Source organism: Netta rufina (genome assembly GCF_964035555.1).
Source record: "Netta rufina genome assembly, chromosome: 1".
In the NCBI taxonomy this organism is placed as follows: domain Eukaryota; kingdom Metazoa; phylum Chordata; class Aves; order Anseriformes; family Anatidae; genus Netta; species Netta rufina.
The window spans coordinates 31760410-31775453 of record NC_140123.1 but is presented as its reverse complement, the minus strand read 5'-3'; the positions used below and the strand labels follow the sequence as shown (position 1 = coordinate 31775453).

General features: G+C 37.2%; 1 protein-coding gene across 2 annotated transcripts in view; it reads left to right on the top strand.

The window, feature by feature from the left end:
• The window catches only part of AKAP11 (A-kinase anchoring protein 11), a 42096-nt gene that overhangs the window by 7052 nt on the left and 20000 nt on the right, over nucleotides 1–15044 (top strand). For both annotated transcript variants that reach the window (XM_084294114.1, XM_084294113.1), the window contains exons 3-7: nucleotides 3112–3228; nucleotides 6898–6945; nucleotides 8311–8436; nucleotides 9317–9581; nucleotides 10039–14695. In XM_084294114.1, the coding sequence (XP_084150240.1) occupies nucleotides 3112–3228; nucleotides 6898–6945; nucleotides 8311–8436; nucleotides 9317–9581; nucleotides 10039–14695 (5213 nt within the window). The remainder of the gene's footprint in view (nucleotides 1–3111; nucleotides 3229–6897; nucleotides 6946–8310; nucleotides 8437–9316; nucleotides 9582–10038; nucleotides 14696–15044) is intronic.

Genomic DNA, 15044 nt, shown 5'->3' with positions numbered 1-15044 from the left:
TTATACCTGTTCATGGGTGTCAGTATTCACCTTAAATAGTTGTGATTTTTTTTCCCTTTTGCCGATGTTCACCCTCATGGTGTATTTGCAGTTGTCTCTTCTCTGTTAACCTTGATTTTTTGGAAAATGTAAGCCAAGGTTTTAGTGTGCTTTTGTATGAAAGCTGCTGCATTCCGGTGATTATCCTTCATAGTCCTCCTTTCTGTGCTTGTTGCAAGTTAATCTTCTTTTTACGTGTGGATGATATGGTGTGTGCAATTACAGACGATGCGCTCAGTGACTGGAATGATGTCAGTTCTGGTAAAGGATGCTGCAAGGGTCATGTTTGCTATTTTCAGTGCTGCATCATATTGATTGTTCACTGCTATATCGTGATCGAGAGGTAAAGTCAGGTCTCTTGTTTCCCAGCTTGTGAATTCAGAATTCTATTTAAATGCTTGCTATTAGTTTTTAAGGACATACCCTTGTGCTTGACAGGTTTGCATTTCAAACTATTCTCACCTTGAACAATTTGTTCCTGTATATGGTGTTGCTCTTCTTAATTGATGATGCCTGCTTGCTTTGAGTTACTAGGTTCATCTGTACATTTACTCTTTTTGTTTTGTTTGTTATACTTATTCATGCTGATGATACTTGACCTCAGTCTTGAGTTGGAAGAAGCTGGTTTTTGGTTACTGGCCCACATCTATTACCCTATCAAAAAAAACAAACAGCTTTGCTGGCTCTGTCTAGGCCAGTTCTTTTCTGGAAGCAGCTCTTTTACAAGCTCTTTGTTTTTTAACTCTCCCTTTGGTTCAGTGTCAATAACCTATGGAACGTAATATAGTTGAGGGAGATGATATCTATCTTCTTCCTGGTAATTTCTATACCTATTTATTCTTTCCATGTTCTAAGCTCTTTTATATTGATTCATACGATCTTAAAAGCACACATCACCTCCTTCCACTCCTTAAGTCAGTATATTTGATCTCTTCAGTCATGTAGGGCCTCTGTCAATGTGTGTGTTGAGTTTGCGTGGCAAGGGTGTTGTAGCAGGGGGTCTGCCAGACCTTCGTATAGTACTGCTTGATAGTTCTTCCAGACCTGAGGGAGATTTTTTTTTTTTTTCAGATTGCTGCACGTTTCTTTCTTATGTATTCAGCCTAATATTCTCCAAAATTCTGAATTTAGTAACTTGAACTACAGTGATTATTAATACCATACTTCTGTTCTAGTTTTCCATCCTGTCTTTTCTTTTGAAATATTAAACTCATTAAGGAAGAAAATACTTACATGTAAGTAAGATGTATATCGATACTTCGTAGCCTTAGAAAACCCAGTAACTAGAGAATAATCTTCAGCACTTGTCAGACTGAATTACTTCTAGCCTGCAGAAAATTAGCAGGTCATGTTTGACTTTTTTATTAATGTTTTAAGTGCTGTGACTGATTAAGTTATTGTATAAGCTGGAAATGAGACATTTCAACATGTTGGTTTGACTTCAGAAATTACTTTTCTGTGGGATGAGTTGGGAGAGACTGCGTGCTTCTAGATTTATTGAGGGAGAGTGTCTGAGCACTATTGGCATTGCAGCCACCTGTAAATCTGGATGATTTAAAGACTCAGAGACATTGTCTGCGTATTTTGGAAAGTATGGAGATCTGTATGCAACATGTGAGAGTAAAATTGCAACTAAACATATGGAGACAAAGGAGTAGATGAAAGTCAGAATTATTTGAATAAATTTAAAATTTATTTCAAATGACCCCCAAACTGCCTTAAATGCAGTCCAAAATGCTTCAGTTGCATTGCCATCTCTTACTTTTCCATAAAAATGACTATTTTGACTGCTTTAATGTCACTTGGCCACTGCTGTCCTAGCCTTGTTTGCTAACATTCTGAAATACGTTTTGGTAATTTCAGGGATCCTGAATTTTGCTTTTGTCTCTCCATTCTAGAAATGCTTTCCTAGTTCCATATTACGATGAACACGTGTGGTAACACTGGCCATGCTAATTGGGCTTCTAGTGCAGTAGTATATAACACTGTTTTTGTTTTTTTTTTCAGAGTAGAATCATCTTTCTTGAGGTTTAATTGTGATGTATATGATCAGTTTTTACCATAAAGAGATTATTTCGCTGTGGGTTTGTCAGAAATGCAAAGCCTTCTCTGACTAAATTTTGCTTTCTAGTGCTTGTACTGTTGTTTAGGAAGCTATGTAGGTTTTAAATAACTTGTAAACTTGATGCATTTCTCACTTATTTTTTATCAGGGCAATCACACGGAGAATAGATAACTAGATTAACAATTTAGAAGCACATTGTGGTCTTATTTTTACTTCTTAATCTTTCTACTTGCCAGAGAAGACAATTTTAAAAAGAAAATTGAAGAAAAAAAGGTGGCTGACTTTCAAAAAATAAAAGTGAGAGGATATTATAGGTTGGTTTTCTTACAAGTTGAGGACACCTTCAGTTTTTCTGTCATCTTGTTTTATTTGATTTCAGATAGCAGTGATAACTTCTGTTTTGCTACATTTTCTTACAGTGGGAGAAATTCCTACATTTTTAAACCTTTTTTAGCCATGCTTGCATGTCACCATAAATTTAAATAAGAAATGTTAAAAGAAATAATTGCACAGAATTAAGTTCTTTATTTTTTCACAGAATGGGAAAGGAGAAAGTGCAGGGTGGTTCTTGTGTTCTTATATTTGTTTTCTTCCACTCTGAGTGGTGAAGCCACCTCTATAACATTTCTTGGCTAAACTTGCTTTTAATTCTCTTTAAGGAAAAGCTGATGGAAAGTTCCATGTACAGGCTCCAAGGAATGGGTGGGGCTTGGGTTTCTTATTGGATTCATCTGTTTTCTTTTTCCCAAGTCTACATGTTCTCACCATATTATTATTATTTTTTTTTTTAAGTACAGACAACTTATTTTGCAATAAAATTTTCTTGAAGAAAAGACCTTATCTGTTTAAACTCAGGATGTGGAATTTAATGGTTAAAACTGGTGGTTTATGTACAAAATTGTTTGAAACAGTACTTATAGTAAGGAAACCTGTGGGAGTGTAAGGGATAGACCCTATATTCAAAACTGAAAATACATTTGTCTTATTTTTTTTCCATTATTTTTCAGAGTTTTGGTGAAGGTGTTCTGCAGTCTATGAAGTCACTGCTACACAGCAGGAAAGAGTTATGCAGTATATCAGCAGATGAATGTGTAAATCGGGAAGAACAAGATCATTTTATTGAGGTTTGGCTTAATATTAATATTTATATATATTTTTGGGGTATGGCAGAAAGTTACTTAGCTTGCAGCAGGATGGGAATAGCGAATGTGAGCAATATTGCAACTTACTGGCTTTTAACTCTCAACCCCAAATTGTCATTCTTGAATTCAGTCACTGTAGTCTTGAAAACAACTGTGACATTTCAAGACGACATTTCTCTGCTTTGTGAAACTAAATAACAAAACGTGTGGACTTTGTAAGAATTGTGTAACTGGGTGTATCGCATTTGTGAGCACTACTGTGATCAGGTTGTATGGACAGTACCCTAACAAAAGTAGCAGAGCATTTTGATCCAGGTCTGAAGATGAACGTTAGTGGATTATTCATATTAACCTTGTGCTCAGCACTAAAAGCTGATCCAGTACAGTGGCTCAGGGCTTCTTGTATATGAATATTTAGGCCAAAAATTAAACAAGGTCTGGTGGTGGAAAAAGGGTTAAAAAACAAATGAACAAACAACAACAAAAAAGTAGGCCTGGACAGAAATCAGGACTATACAGGTAAATCTTGAGCTGTGAGGAGGATGACTAGAGCTGTTTCATTTATAAGACTGGAGAAGCTGGTCTAAGGGAAAATAAAGAGCTAAGAAGCAACTTGTACTGTGTATCTCGTATTAAGAGCTTTAGAAGGCTACTGAGTAGTTGACAGGCTTAACAAGGAGCATATAGAAGGGGGTGGTGACCTGAACTGGTCAGAGAGATGGGGAAATGAAGCAAAAAAAGCTCAGAAAATCATTAAGGAAGATTGGTAGTTGGATAAGGAGTAGCATTAGAAGTGTGCCTAGCAGAGGGGAGGGAGGATTGCCTGGACCTCTACGGTGTGTTGCAGACTGGCTGGATAGTGAGGTTGGTGACTGGAAAATGTGTTCAGGGAGCAGGCAAGGAGCTGTTCTTGTGAAAGATGAACCACCCCTCTATTTTTTTTTTTTTTTTTTTTTTAAAGCAAAAATTGCTAAATAGCAAGTAGCTGGCAGCAGTTGGTATGCCTATAACGATGGTCCCTATGGAGAACGATAGCTTTCTATATTTAGTTACCTTATTAGCTCAAACAATTAAGAGCCTTGTGGTTGAAATGTAAGAGGGTTGATAGAAGGACCACAGAACAGGTGTTTTTTGTTCTTATAAAAATATAGAGAAAGACATCTATATACAGAAAATTATTAAAAGAAATCATTAGGACTGTGAAGGTAATTGCTTAAACTTACAAAAACTAGATTTAGGCTTCCTGTGCCATTTCAGTTGAGCACCTCTGCGCCCATGGATTTTGATAACCTTCAAATATAGCTTAGTTTTACTTTAAGTTTATATATAGCTTATATATAGCTTTATATAGCTTAGTTTTAGTTTATAGCATAGGCTTGTCTTACTGATCGTTGGCCCTTCTATCTCCCTGGCCTACTCCCCAACAACTTTTGAATGGCTGCACTATTTTCAGAAATGTTTGTGATCTTAAATGATACTACGTTTCTCTGAAAACTGGAGTTTAGACATAATAAATCTAAATTAATGTTGTCACTGAGGCAGAAATAGGCAGACTCAGTGGTGTGGTCTCTTTGATGGCAGTTTGCTGGCTAATCAGTGTTAGCCCTCCTCAGCACAAAGCTGCAGCTCCTGCATGCTGCCCTGTCTTGCACAATGAAGTATTCTCTGGGAGATGGAAGGGATTGGAATTACTGTTTTGCGGAGGAGGAAAGGACATGTAAGAAGACAAAAGAGCATACACCCACTAGGAAATGGTACATCCATTTGATGCTGGTACACGAGCATCAACAGACCCTAAAGCCTCCTAAAATATTATTCAGAGAACTGCTTTTCCTCCAAGTCCTTAAATAGGTTGGTATTCTTTCATGCCTCTTCTGTGGAGAAATTCAGTTCATATTGTGCAGGTAAAAGTTGTAGGAATTGAAAGGTGTCTTTCGGATACTGTATGGATAAAAAAATGTAGGAGCTGATGGATGTATCACTTGAAAAGGATTGTTTCATAGTTAGCACAGTGAATATGGTGCTGTAGAACTGTAATTTGCCAAGAACTTTTTGGAATGTTACTGCAAAGTGTTTCATTTAGGATTTTGTCATAACTGAAGTAAGGATAAGTGGATATAAACAAAAAGATGCTTTTGGGGGGCAGAGGAGTTTTCAAGCAAGACACTGACTGAAATAAATCAGAATTTTTAATATTTTAGTATGATTTCAGTTTGAAAGGAGGCTTATCATTTCAGTGTGTGACAAAACGTACCACTTACTTGAAACTCAAATATACTACAAAACAATTGTTTTTCAGCCATTTCTTTTTCTACTTCTTCCGTAGTTTCTGTATATGCACAAGCAAGTTGCTAAAACGATTAGTAAGTGATAAGCATAGAGGTGTGCTTTGCTAATTTTAGGCGTGAGAACCATTTGACTACTTTATATAAACAGGGAGTAGGTGTCACAAATTTAATGTGAAAAGTTGGGGATGCCCCATCCCTGGAGGTGTTCAAGAACAGGCTGGATGGGGCTTTGAGCAACCTGGTCTGGTGGGAGGTGTCCCTGCCCATGGCAGGGGGTTGGAAATAGTTGATCTTTAAGGTCTCTTCCAACCTAATGTGAGCTGTGACTTGAATATGAAGAATCCATTCTATTGCATAGTGCTCTAAAATAATTGAATCCAAGCCTTATTCACATTTAACTGCAGACATCAGTGGAAGCATTTATTCTTTGTGTACCAGTTATTACAACCTTGTTTTGAAAATAAATGCTTTGGGTTTTTTAGTAGTATGCAGTTACGCTATTGATGAGTCATTAGGGAAATATTAAATGAGAACTGAGGAACTCTGGCATTGGAAACAAAGTTTGAACAGGTGGTTGTAACATAGGTCATGAGCTGACACTAAAGAATTAAGATAATACAAAAGATTTGCTGCCTTTGATCTGTTAGTGTTGAATGATACAAGATGCCTGTAGGCAGAATAGGAGACTGTAATCACCTGTCTACAAGCCCAAAAACCATAGGTATGGTTGACATTTCTTACATATACCAGGTTCTTGAGTCTGACAAGAGCTTTTTTGGGGGGTTGAATATTTTAATCCTTTCAATTTAGGGGTTATTCTATTTGGATATTGCATGCAAAGAAGTGGATTAAAACACACCTGCTGTCTTTTGGCCTGAGGCTAATCAGTTCACGTGGTAAATAGTCTAGGTGTTAGCACTGTACTCTCTTCAGTATATCCAAATGCGTTATAGTTTGTTAGCATGGACAGATTTTAGATTGGAACTGGTTTATACGTGTCCAGCTTAAAGTGCTGATCTTTGCTAAATCATGTTTATTTTAATAGACTGAATGGGACATGTATGGGTTGATAAATTTATACCAGCCCATAGGCCATTAGAAAATGTTCTGTGTCGTGTTGTGCCCTTTAGCCTGATCTGATATTTACAAGTCAAATATTATAGTGTTAACTGTTTATACGTAAGACTCTGCAGTACTGTTCAGGCAAGTTAAGTTACCCAAATGTATGTTTTTTCTAGTGAACGAAGCTTTTTCTAGTAGAACGAAGCTTTATGATAAAATATGCTAAACATTTACATTTCTGTAGGAAATCTACAGAGTTCTATTCTGTTTCTTTAATATTGTTCATGTGTTTATTCTACAGATTACATTTATAGGTTTTGCTGAAGAGATGGATACTGCACATTTGCAGGTATGGCATGTCTATCTGGATTGGAAAACAATGTGCTTCAGTACTGGTGATTTCTTCTAAGTAGTACACAGCTTGTTGGATAGAGGAGTTTTGATTTTTGAGAAATGAAGTATGTTTACATTCAGCATTTAGAAGCATAACAATTTTAAACAGGTTTGAGATGTTGAATATAATTATTTTAACGTCATCACTAGAGTTTCTGTATCTATTTTAAATACAGCCTGAAGCAGTCTTTGTATTGGAATGGTCTGAAGTGGCATACTTAAATTGCATGTAGTTTTTTTTGTTGTTTTTAAAAACTGTATCAATATTTTTGCTTACGACTTTCTTAATATTTGTGCGTACTAATACAGTACAGTTGCAGTGTGCAAAGCTAGAAGTTCTCTGAATTGACTGCTAGCCATGGAGTTGCTATTATTTCTGGAGAGTTAGATGAGGAAATATTTGAAGAGGGAAGTGTAGCCAATTAGTGGTGTTGTCATACAATTTTAAGAAGTTAAGGATTTATTTCTCTTGCGCAACTTGCATGTCAGTATAACACCATAACGTGTTTGTAGTACTACTCCACACTTTGTCTAGATCTCAGTAGGGATTGCTGTAATGGTTTGCTGGTGTTTAAAACGTCTGTTAAACAATAGAAACTATGAATCCATTTGTGTTCAGAATTGTACCTGTATTGCTAATTAATAAAGCTATAGTCTTGCTAAATATTCTCTCAAGTATGGGTGAGAGCTATTTAATTATATAGAGTTAGATGACATTTATACAAAAATCAGGCTGAATAGGTTTATGAAGACTTGCTTTGTACAATATAGATGCGTACTGTTTAGATTGAAAAAAAAAAACAAACATAAATCTTTCACAAGCCTTCTCTGTATTTTCAATAAATATAAAAGTATCTGAGATAATGCTGAAAAAGAAAAAGCCAATGTTCCTTTTTCTATAATAGTGGGCCATAGCACCATTCCAATAAAGCATGCTAAGAGCATGCAGAGATCCACTGAGATCAGTCTTCTGAATGTATCTGGGTACTTTGTACAGTGTGCAGTTGCTTTTTGGTGCTTCCAAGATTCCTCTTTGTGACGTTTAAGCCTTTTCTGTCCCATGAGAAACACTGGAAATTCTTCTTTTGGTAGAAGAGCAAGTTAAAGATTTGTGGATTGAATTATTTGTGGAAAAGAGTTTTATACCAGAGCTCAGGAGAGTAAGTAGAGAATAGAGTAATAAATAGTGAATAAAAGAGAAGCTTTACCAAAAGTAGCAGCTGTTAATATTTGGGGAGGATATGATATCAAAACCTCTTCATTATTTTTCACTTAGTTTTTTTCACTTCATGTTCTCAATGTTTTCGTATATGAAAATCAGGAGTTGGCAGCTGTTTCTGCAGAGCTTCCAGATGTTCTGAAATCGCTTCAGTTGTGCAAACTAAAAGAAAACGAGATTGTTTTTCTAAAAGATGTAAAGAAGACCTTGGTAAAAACAAAACATCAGGTAAATATTTTGTCTTCTGTGTCTGAAGTACGGAGTTATATTGCCTTAAAGAGGTATTATTTGGCCTCTTAAAGAGTTTAATAATATCATGCTTTGTTTAGCTTGTATTTTTGGGCTGCAGTAGTATTAATGTTACATTTCTGTGTTTTTGTTTTTTTTTTGTTTAAAATGAATGTTAGAAAATCTCAATTGTTTTTTTCAAGTACAGTTAAGTACCTGTATTATTAACTCAAAATATCTGCAATGCTGATCCAGTCCTTTTGCTCAACTATAGTCCCTTTTACTGCCAATTTGGAAAGAAGGTGAAACTTGTTAAATTGACAACTCTGCTCTGCTCTGCTCTAGCTTACATCTTCTGCAGACTTCCCCCCTTGAAACAGAGATGCCAAGAAATTATGAGAGTGTCAGGTCTTCATAAAACTCAGTGGGTTCTTTTCTTCTCCAGTCACATGTTGTTAAAGCAACTTTATGCAATGTTGCCTTGCATGGTAAAATTAAATCATGTTGCATACAAGTTTTTTTATATATTGAAACATATAATCTGTAAACTGAAATAACGTTCAGCACAAACATGCTCTTGAAATTCTGTCTTTATGGATTTTTTAACACGTGTGTTCTTTAAATAGATTCATGACTGCATATTATCAGGGTTGTATTATACAACCTCTTTTGTCTTATAGCAATGACTTATTCAGATTGCAGAGGTCATTAAAATGCCAAATGATTTTAACTATCACTTTACACGTTTATTTTCTTAGCTTTAAAATACTTGTAAATTGTTTACTGTTCATAAAATGTGTTGAGGGAATCTGTTGTTATTCCTGACAGTTGAAGTTATTCAAAGATTGTTATACGGGTTTTCTTGTTGCTCTTTTTCAAGAATCAGCTTCCTGAAGTGCTTTGTGTGATGCGACTGTCTCCTTCATTCCCAAGGATCAAAGCAGATTATGTATTTACCTTGCTGAGCAAGTATACCACAGGCCTAAGATACGCAGTTGAAAAAAAGTCATTGCAAAAACATCGAACAGAGACATCCCGTACAGAAGATGATGATACTAATCAGTCAGTCTCTTCAATTGAGGATGATTTTGTCACTGCTTTTGAGCAGTTAGATGAAGATGAACCTTCAAAGATGCAAAGTGTTGGTAAGTTATTGCATGCTGTTGTAGGAATTTTAATTGAAATTTAGGCTGTCAGGATGTTATGAGAAAATAATGTAAATAAATACATATTTTTTACATTTGTATTTTGTAAAGGGGTATTATACAACTGTAAATTTAACTTTTGAGGCTGTTCTTTTCACAACAGTTTCATAAACCAAATCATAAACCAAAAATTCTAACCTCCATGTCACATGCAGATAAAATAGCATCATGTTCTACCTTGTGCTAAAACAAAACAAAACAAACAAACAAACAAAAAACCATGAATTTCAGTCGTTAGGATAATAGGATTTGGAAAAAAATATTGCTTTAATTATGAAAGATGAGTTAGTGTATTGTAACAATTGGAATTCCAGCCATTGCTATCAAAGTCTGTCCAAAGTGTTCTGCTTTTCTGTATAAATTCTGGGTTTTGAAGCCGTTGTTTTTTTCTTTTCAGGTACATGCAGCTTTACTACTCGAAACCATCGAGATGCTGCTTCACAGACCATCCCTGCTCAATGTTTAGAAGCTGTTGACTCAAAGACCTCTGTGGGTTCTGTACGTCGAAAGTCATCTGCAAGATCTTCTGCTTTGATTGATATTTTGGGACTTAAGGAACTGTCTTCAGTAAAAAATTCAGTTACAACCTCAATTTCTGATCCTTGGATACAAAGGAGTTTCTATAAGCCATATAATCCTTCTGATCAAGGTGTTAATTTGTTATGTAAAACGCTGTTTTCCTCTTCTCCAGCTGAATCCTCTGAGTCAGATTGCTCCAGCCCAAGCCCCATTATTTTCTTAGATGAAGAAGGATATCAGAAAAGCTTGAAAGCAAAGCTCCAGCTGCCAAAAATTCCAGTAGTGAAAGATGGTATAGAGGATTCAGACTCAGAAGTCAGTGAATTTTTTGATAGTTTTGATCAGTTTGATGAACTAGAACAAACCCTGGAAAAGTCTGGTAAAGCTATTAGGGATCCCGTCCTAGGGAACCCCTCCCAGAAAAGGAGGGCTGCCCATGAACAACTGTGTTCTACAAGCATTACAATGAATCCTCAGAAATTCAAGTTTGATCGTCCTACCCTCCCAGCCAATGTAAAGAAACCAACTCCTCGCAAACCGGAATCACCATACAGCAGCGTTTTTGATGTCCCTGATTCCCCTCGCCCAGTTAAAACATCGGGGGAAGAGAATGGGGGCTTGTTCAGCCCTATTAGATCATCAGCTTTCAGTCCGCTAGGGAGCTGTGGTTCTTCTGAATGCTTGTGTCGTATGAATCTTGGCGGAGATGAGACAGGTCAAAACCACCCTGATGCACTTTATAATACTTACTCAGAATATGCTGATAGTGTTTCATTTGAAATACTGGGTTCTGTTTTTCATTCTGACTCTTCATCAGAACAAGTATGTGCAGGAAATGATTCCAAATGCAACAGGATTGCTGTGAAAGAAGAAGGTCAAGCTACAGATCTCAAAATTAAAACTAGCAAGGAGCCAGATAAACAAGTGAAATCTAAGCATAAATCATCAATAATTCGAGATAGCATTCAAAAATTTGCAACTGAGTTAGTTGAAAAAAGTTTTGGCAGTGCTTTTAAGGACCTGCAAAAAGGTGTTTCTTCATGCACCAACGCACTTTGTCACTTGGCTGCTAGGTTGACTTCTTCGGTCTTTCAAATGGCTTTCTATGAGATTGGAAGACGGAGAGCAATCTCCCTGAAGGAGCGTGCCATTAATGGGCTAGCAAACTTTTTGGTGAGCGAAGCTATAACTGGTGCTTTGAAAGAACTGCGGCACGTGAAGAAGCAAATATTTACCAATACTGTTGCACGGTTTGCCGCAGACCTTGCTGAAGAACTTGTGTTTGAAGGAATCATGGAAGTATGCCAGTTTTCATACCCCTCGACACCTACAGTTGCACAGCCTTCTTCATTTGATTATGAAGACAAGGTGGTGAGATCCTATGCCAGAGATCTGTCTGAATCTGTCATTCAGGAGGCTTTTATTGAGCTATCCCAGGTTGATGTGACCTTCACCACACAAGCAGCCATCAGTGTTTCCATGGACAACATTAAATATGTGAGTGCAGAAAGTATGTTAGAGTCAACACGGACTTCCACGTTTTTGCCAGATTTTAATGACAGGGTAGCACTGAATCCAATCCAAGATTCCAAGAAAGAATATACAGTACAGCAAGCACTGTTTTGTACCTCCGGTGTTGTAAGTTCAATACCTGTGCCCTTAGCTGGAAGAGCTCTTTGTCAACATCAGTTTTCCTCTGATGCTTATAAAGCAAAAGTATGCACTGCTCTGAATTCTGATAACAATATGAAAGTGTACAACGACTGCTCTCATCCATTTTTCACGAGCAGAAAAAGAGAGGAGGAAGTCTCTTCTTTCAGAAATATATACCTAACTTCAGATCAGAATCAAAGTACTGAAAATAATCCATCGCTCTTACATAACCAAAATGATACCAAACAAGCGAGTAACGTGTCTGGAATAAGCACTAATTCAGAATTAACGAGTGGGTCAAAAAGCATTAATAGTTTCTCTGGAACTATGGTAGATATGATAGTAAATGAGGCTTATGAAGCCATAACCTCATCTCGGGTAACAAAAGCAGTAGAAGAGTACACAGAGTTTTTGTCAAGAAAAATAGTAGATAAAAAAACGTATGTGCAATGTACTGGTGAAGATGTCCCCAAGAATATGTTTGCAGATCACTTGGCCAAATACATCATAAAACAATCTGTGGATGAAAGTAAAACTGTGTTATGCAATGCTGGTGAGAATTCGGCATGTAACGTGGGCTCACAGACTTATGCAGATACCAGTAGAAAAGAACAATGTGTGATAAAGAAGCAAGATGCTGAGAAACCAAGTAATGTTTCTGTAGTTGTTGAACAACAACAGATGCCTTTGAATAATCCCTCTAAATTTCTTCTTACTCCAGCTAATTCAGTTCAGTGTATTTCAGAATCTAAAGATTGTTGGCAGGAACAAAAAGGACACAGGTTTTCAAAATCGCCACCGTCTTGTTCCACTGTGACTTTTGCTAGGCATGTTCTAGATGACTTTACTGATGCAGGAAGCTGCTCAATGACACACTTAAACAAGCCCTCAAAAAATCACGATATTCAAAAACCACCAGCGGGACCTTTGACTTACAGGCAAGCTGATTGCTTTCCGCATGCAAATAGCTTCTCTTCAGTGATGTTCGGCAGTGAAGATGCTTTGCAGATGGCTGATAAGTCGAGTATCAAAGATGGAAATAGCAGTGTAATGCCTGACACACCCCCGCCAACTCCTTTAGTACCGTGTCAAGCTAGTTCAGAAAGAAACCTGAGAAAACTATCAAAGAAACTCAAGGGAGAATTAGCAAAGGAATTTGCACCTGCGACGCCACCTTCTACACCATACAATCCATCTGTTGCAGGTTTGTCTGAAAGTGAACACGGCTCTTTGGAAAAGGAGGAATTTATGCTGAAACTCATGCGGTCACTTTCTGAAGAAGTAGAAAGTAGTGAAGATGAAGATCATTCTGAAAAGGTTGCTGAGAATGAGGAACATTCAGAAAAAACTATTCAGTATGCAGATAACTTAGCTAGTCAGATAATTTCAGTAGCGACTGAAATGGCTGCTTCCCATTTAGATGATAAAACAAATGAAAGAGAAGCTGGTAGACAGGTTCAGTTAAGTACGCAAAACAAAATATGTGGATATCCAGCGTTTATAAATACCCCAGAAGAAACATGCAGCTCTTTATGGAATTATGCAGGTGATATGGCAGGAAAAGTAATCAGCGAAGCCAAGAAAATGGTGAAATCAAGGCATTGTAAACTGTTGAGGTTGAAGCGGGTTAATTGTCAAGTGGATTGCCTTTATGTGAGAAAAGATGATAAAGATTCTAGTTCAAAGGAGTGGTGTGGTCCGGTGCGGGACCAGTGTCTTGGTGAGAGAGATTCCTCTGTACTTTCTTTACCACAAGGTTCAGGCACGATGGGTTTGACTTCCAAGTACCCAAGCTGTGAAAGTGTGACAGATGAATACGCAGATCATATAATTCGTATTTTGAAAAGAGAAGGTGGTAACCCTGAACTGTTGATGGATCAGTATGCTAGCAGACTTGCTTACAGGTCCATCAAGTCAGGCCTACGGCAAGCTGCTAGGAAAACGAAATTGAGATGCAACACGACGGTGTTTCCTGGGCAAAACGCACAGGTAAATGGTAAACTGGAGCTGATCAAAACAGTGAATAAAGATGCAGCACAGCAAGCAAAAAGCAGCATTCATCACTGTGAGGAGCAAACTTACGAAAGGGGTATTGGCACGCAGAGAACAGATTGCACGGAATTGTTACACTTTTCAGAATCCCTTGCTTGCAACATAACTAGTGATGTCAGGAAGAAATTGAAAATATCAGGAGCGTGTTTACCAAAATCTCTGACAGATTCCTGTCTATATGAAAAGACTGAACTCGAGGAAGTCACAGGAGATCTTGTTAAAATAAGAATATCTAGAACACTGCTTCCTTTCTCCCCCAGTCATAAACTGTATCATAGTACGGGCAGTTTAAATGAAAATGGCTACAGTGAAGGCATAATTCAAGCTATAGAACAATATGCTAGGAAGGTAGCAGATGATACTCTAGAAAAGAGTTTAGAATCTGCTGTTCTCCAGGTGGCTGAAAACAGAAAAAATGGGGACAGGCTTTCATATACGGACAAACTGTCTCCTTTTTCTGGAACTGTCTGTAGATGCTGCAGTATGAAGGAACATCAGTGCTGTACCGAAAGTGCATCTCCTCACTTACCTGCGCAAAGTTCCTCCTTTCCAGTGAGGCATTTTCTTCATTCTAGATTGGGTGGTGCCTGCCAAAAACCAAGAGTCTTGCACCTGGATATTCCCAAAATCCACGTTGATGTAGAACAGAAGACAGTGTTTCCTGACAAGGTGGCTCCTGCGGCTGTTGAGAAAGCAGAGGGAGAGCTGAGTTACACAAGCGTGACAGCTGACAGTGGAATTGGACAAGATGGAGTCAGTTTTGCTGAAAGCCTTACTACTGAAATAATGACCTCAGCTATGACTAATATTGGTCAGGCAGTTAACATAAGGTAATAATAATTTTTCTTGTTTCATTCTGTACCAGAAAAAAGGGCTGTTAATACAGACATAATGTATTTCTAGAAGAAAAAATTCCCAAGTACAAATTTTATGTTCAGAGTACTTTCTTTCTATTCTTATGGTGATATATAAATGATTATATAAATATATATATAAATATATATAAATGGTAGAACAGTTTTTTTCCACCTGTGGGAGCTTGAAACCAAGATTCCTATGTATATCAGCATGCATATGTTCCAGTAGCTAACTAATAATTGAAACTTAATATTTCAACTTGAAATGATGTTATTTTACCTACAGTAGAGAAGAGCAGACCTTACAGGTTTTGTTGCTGAA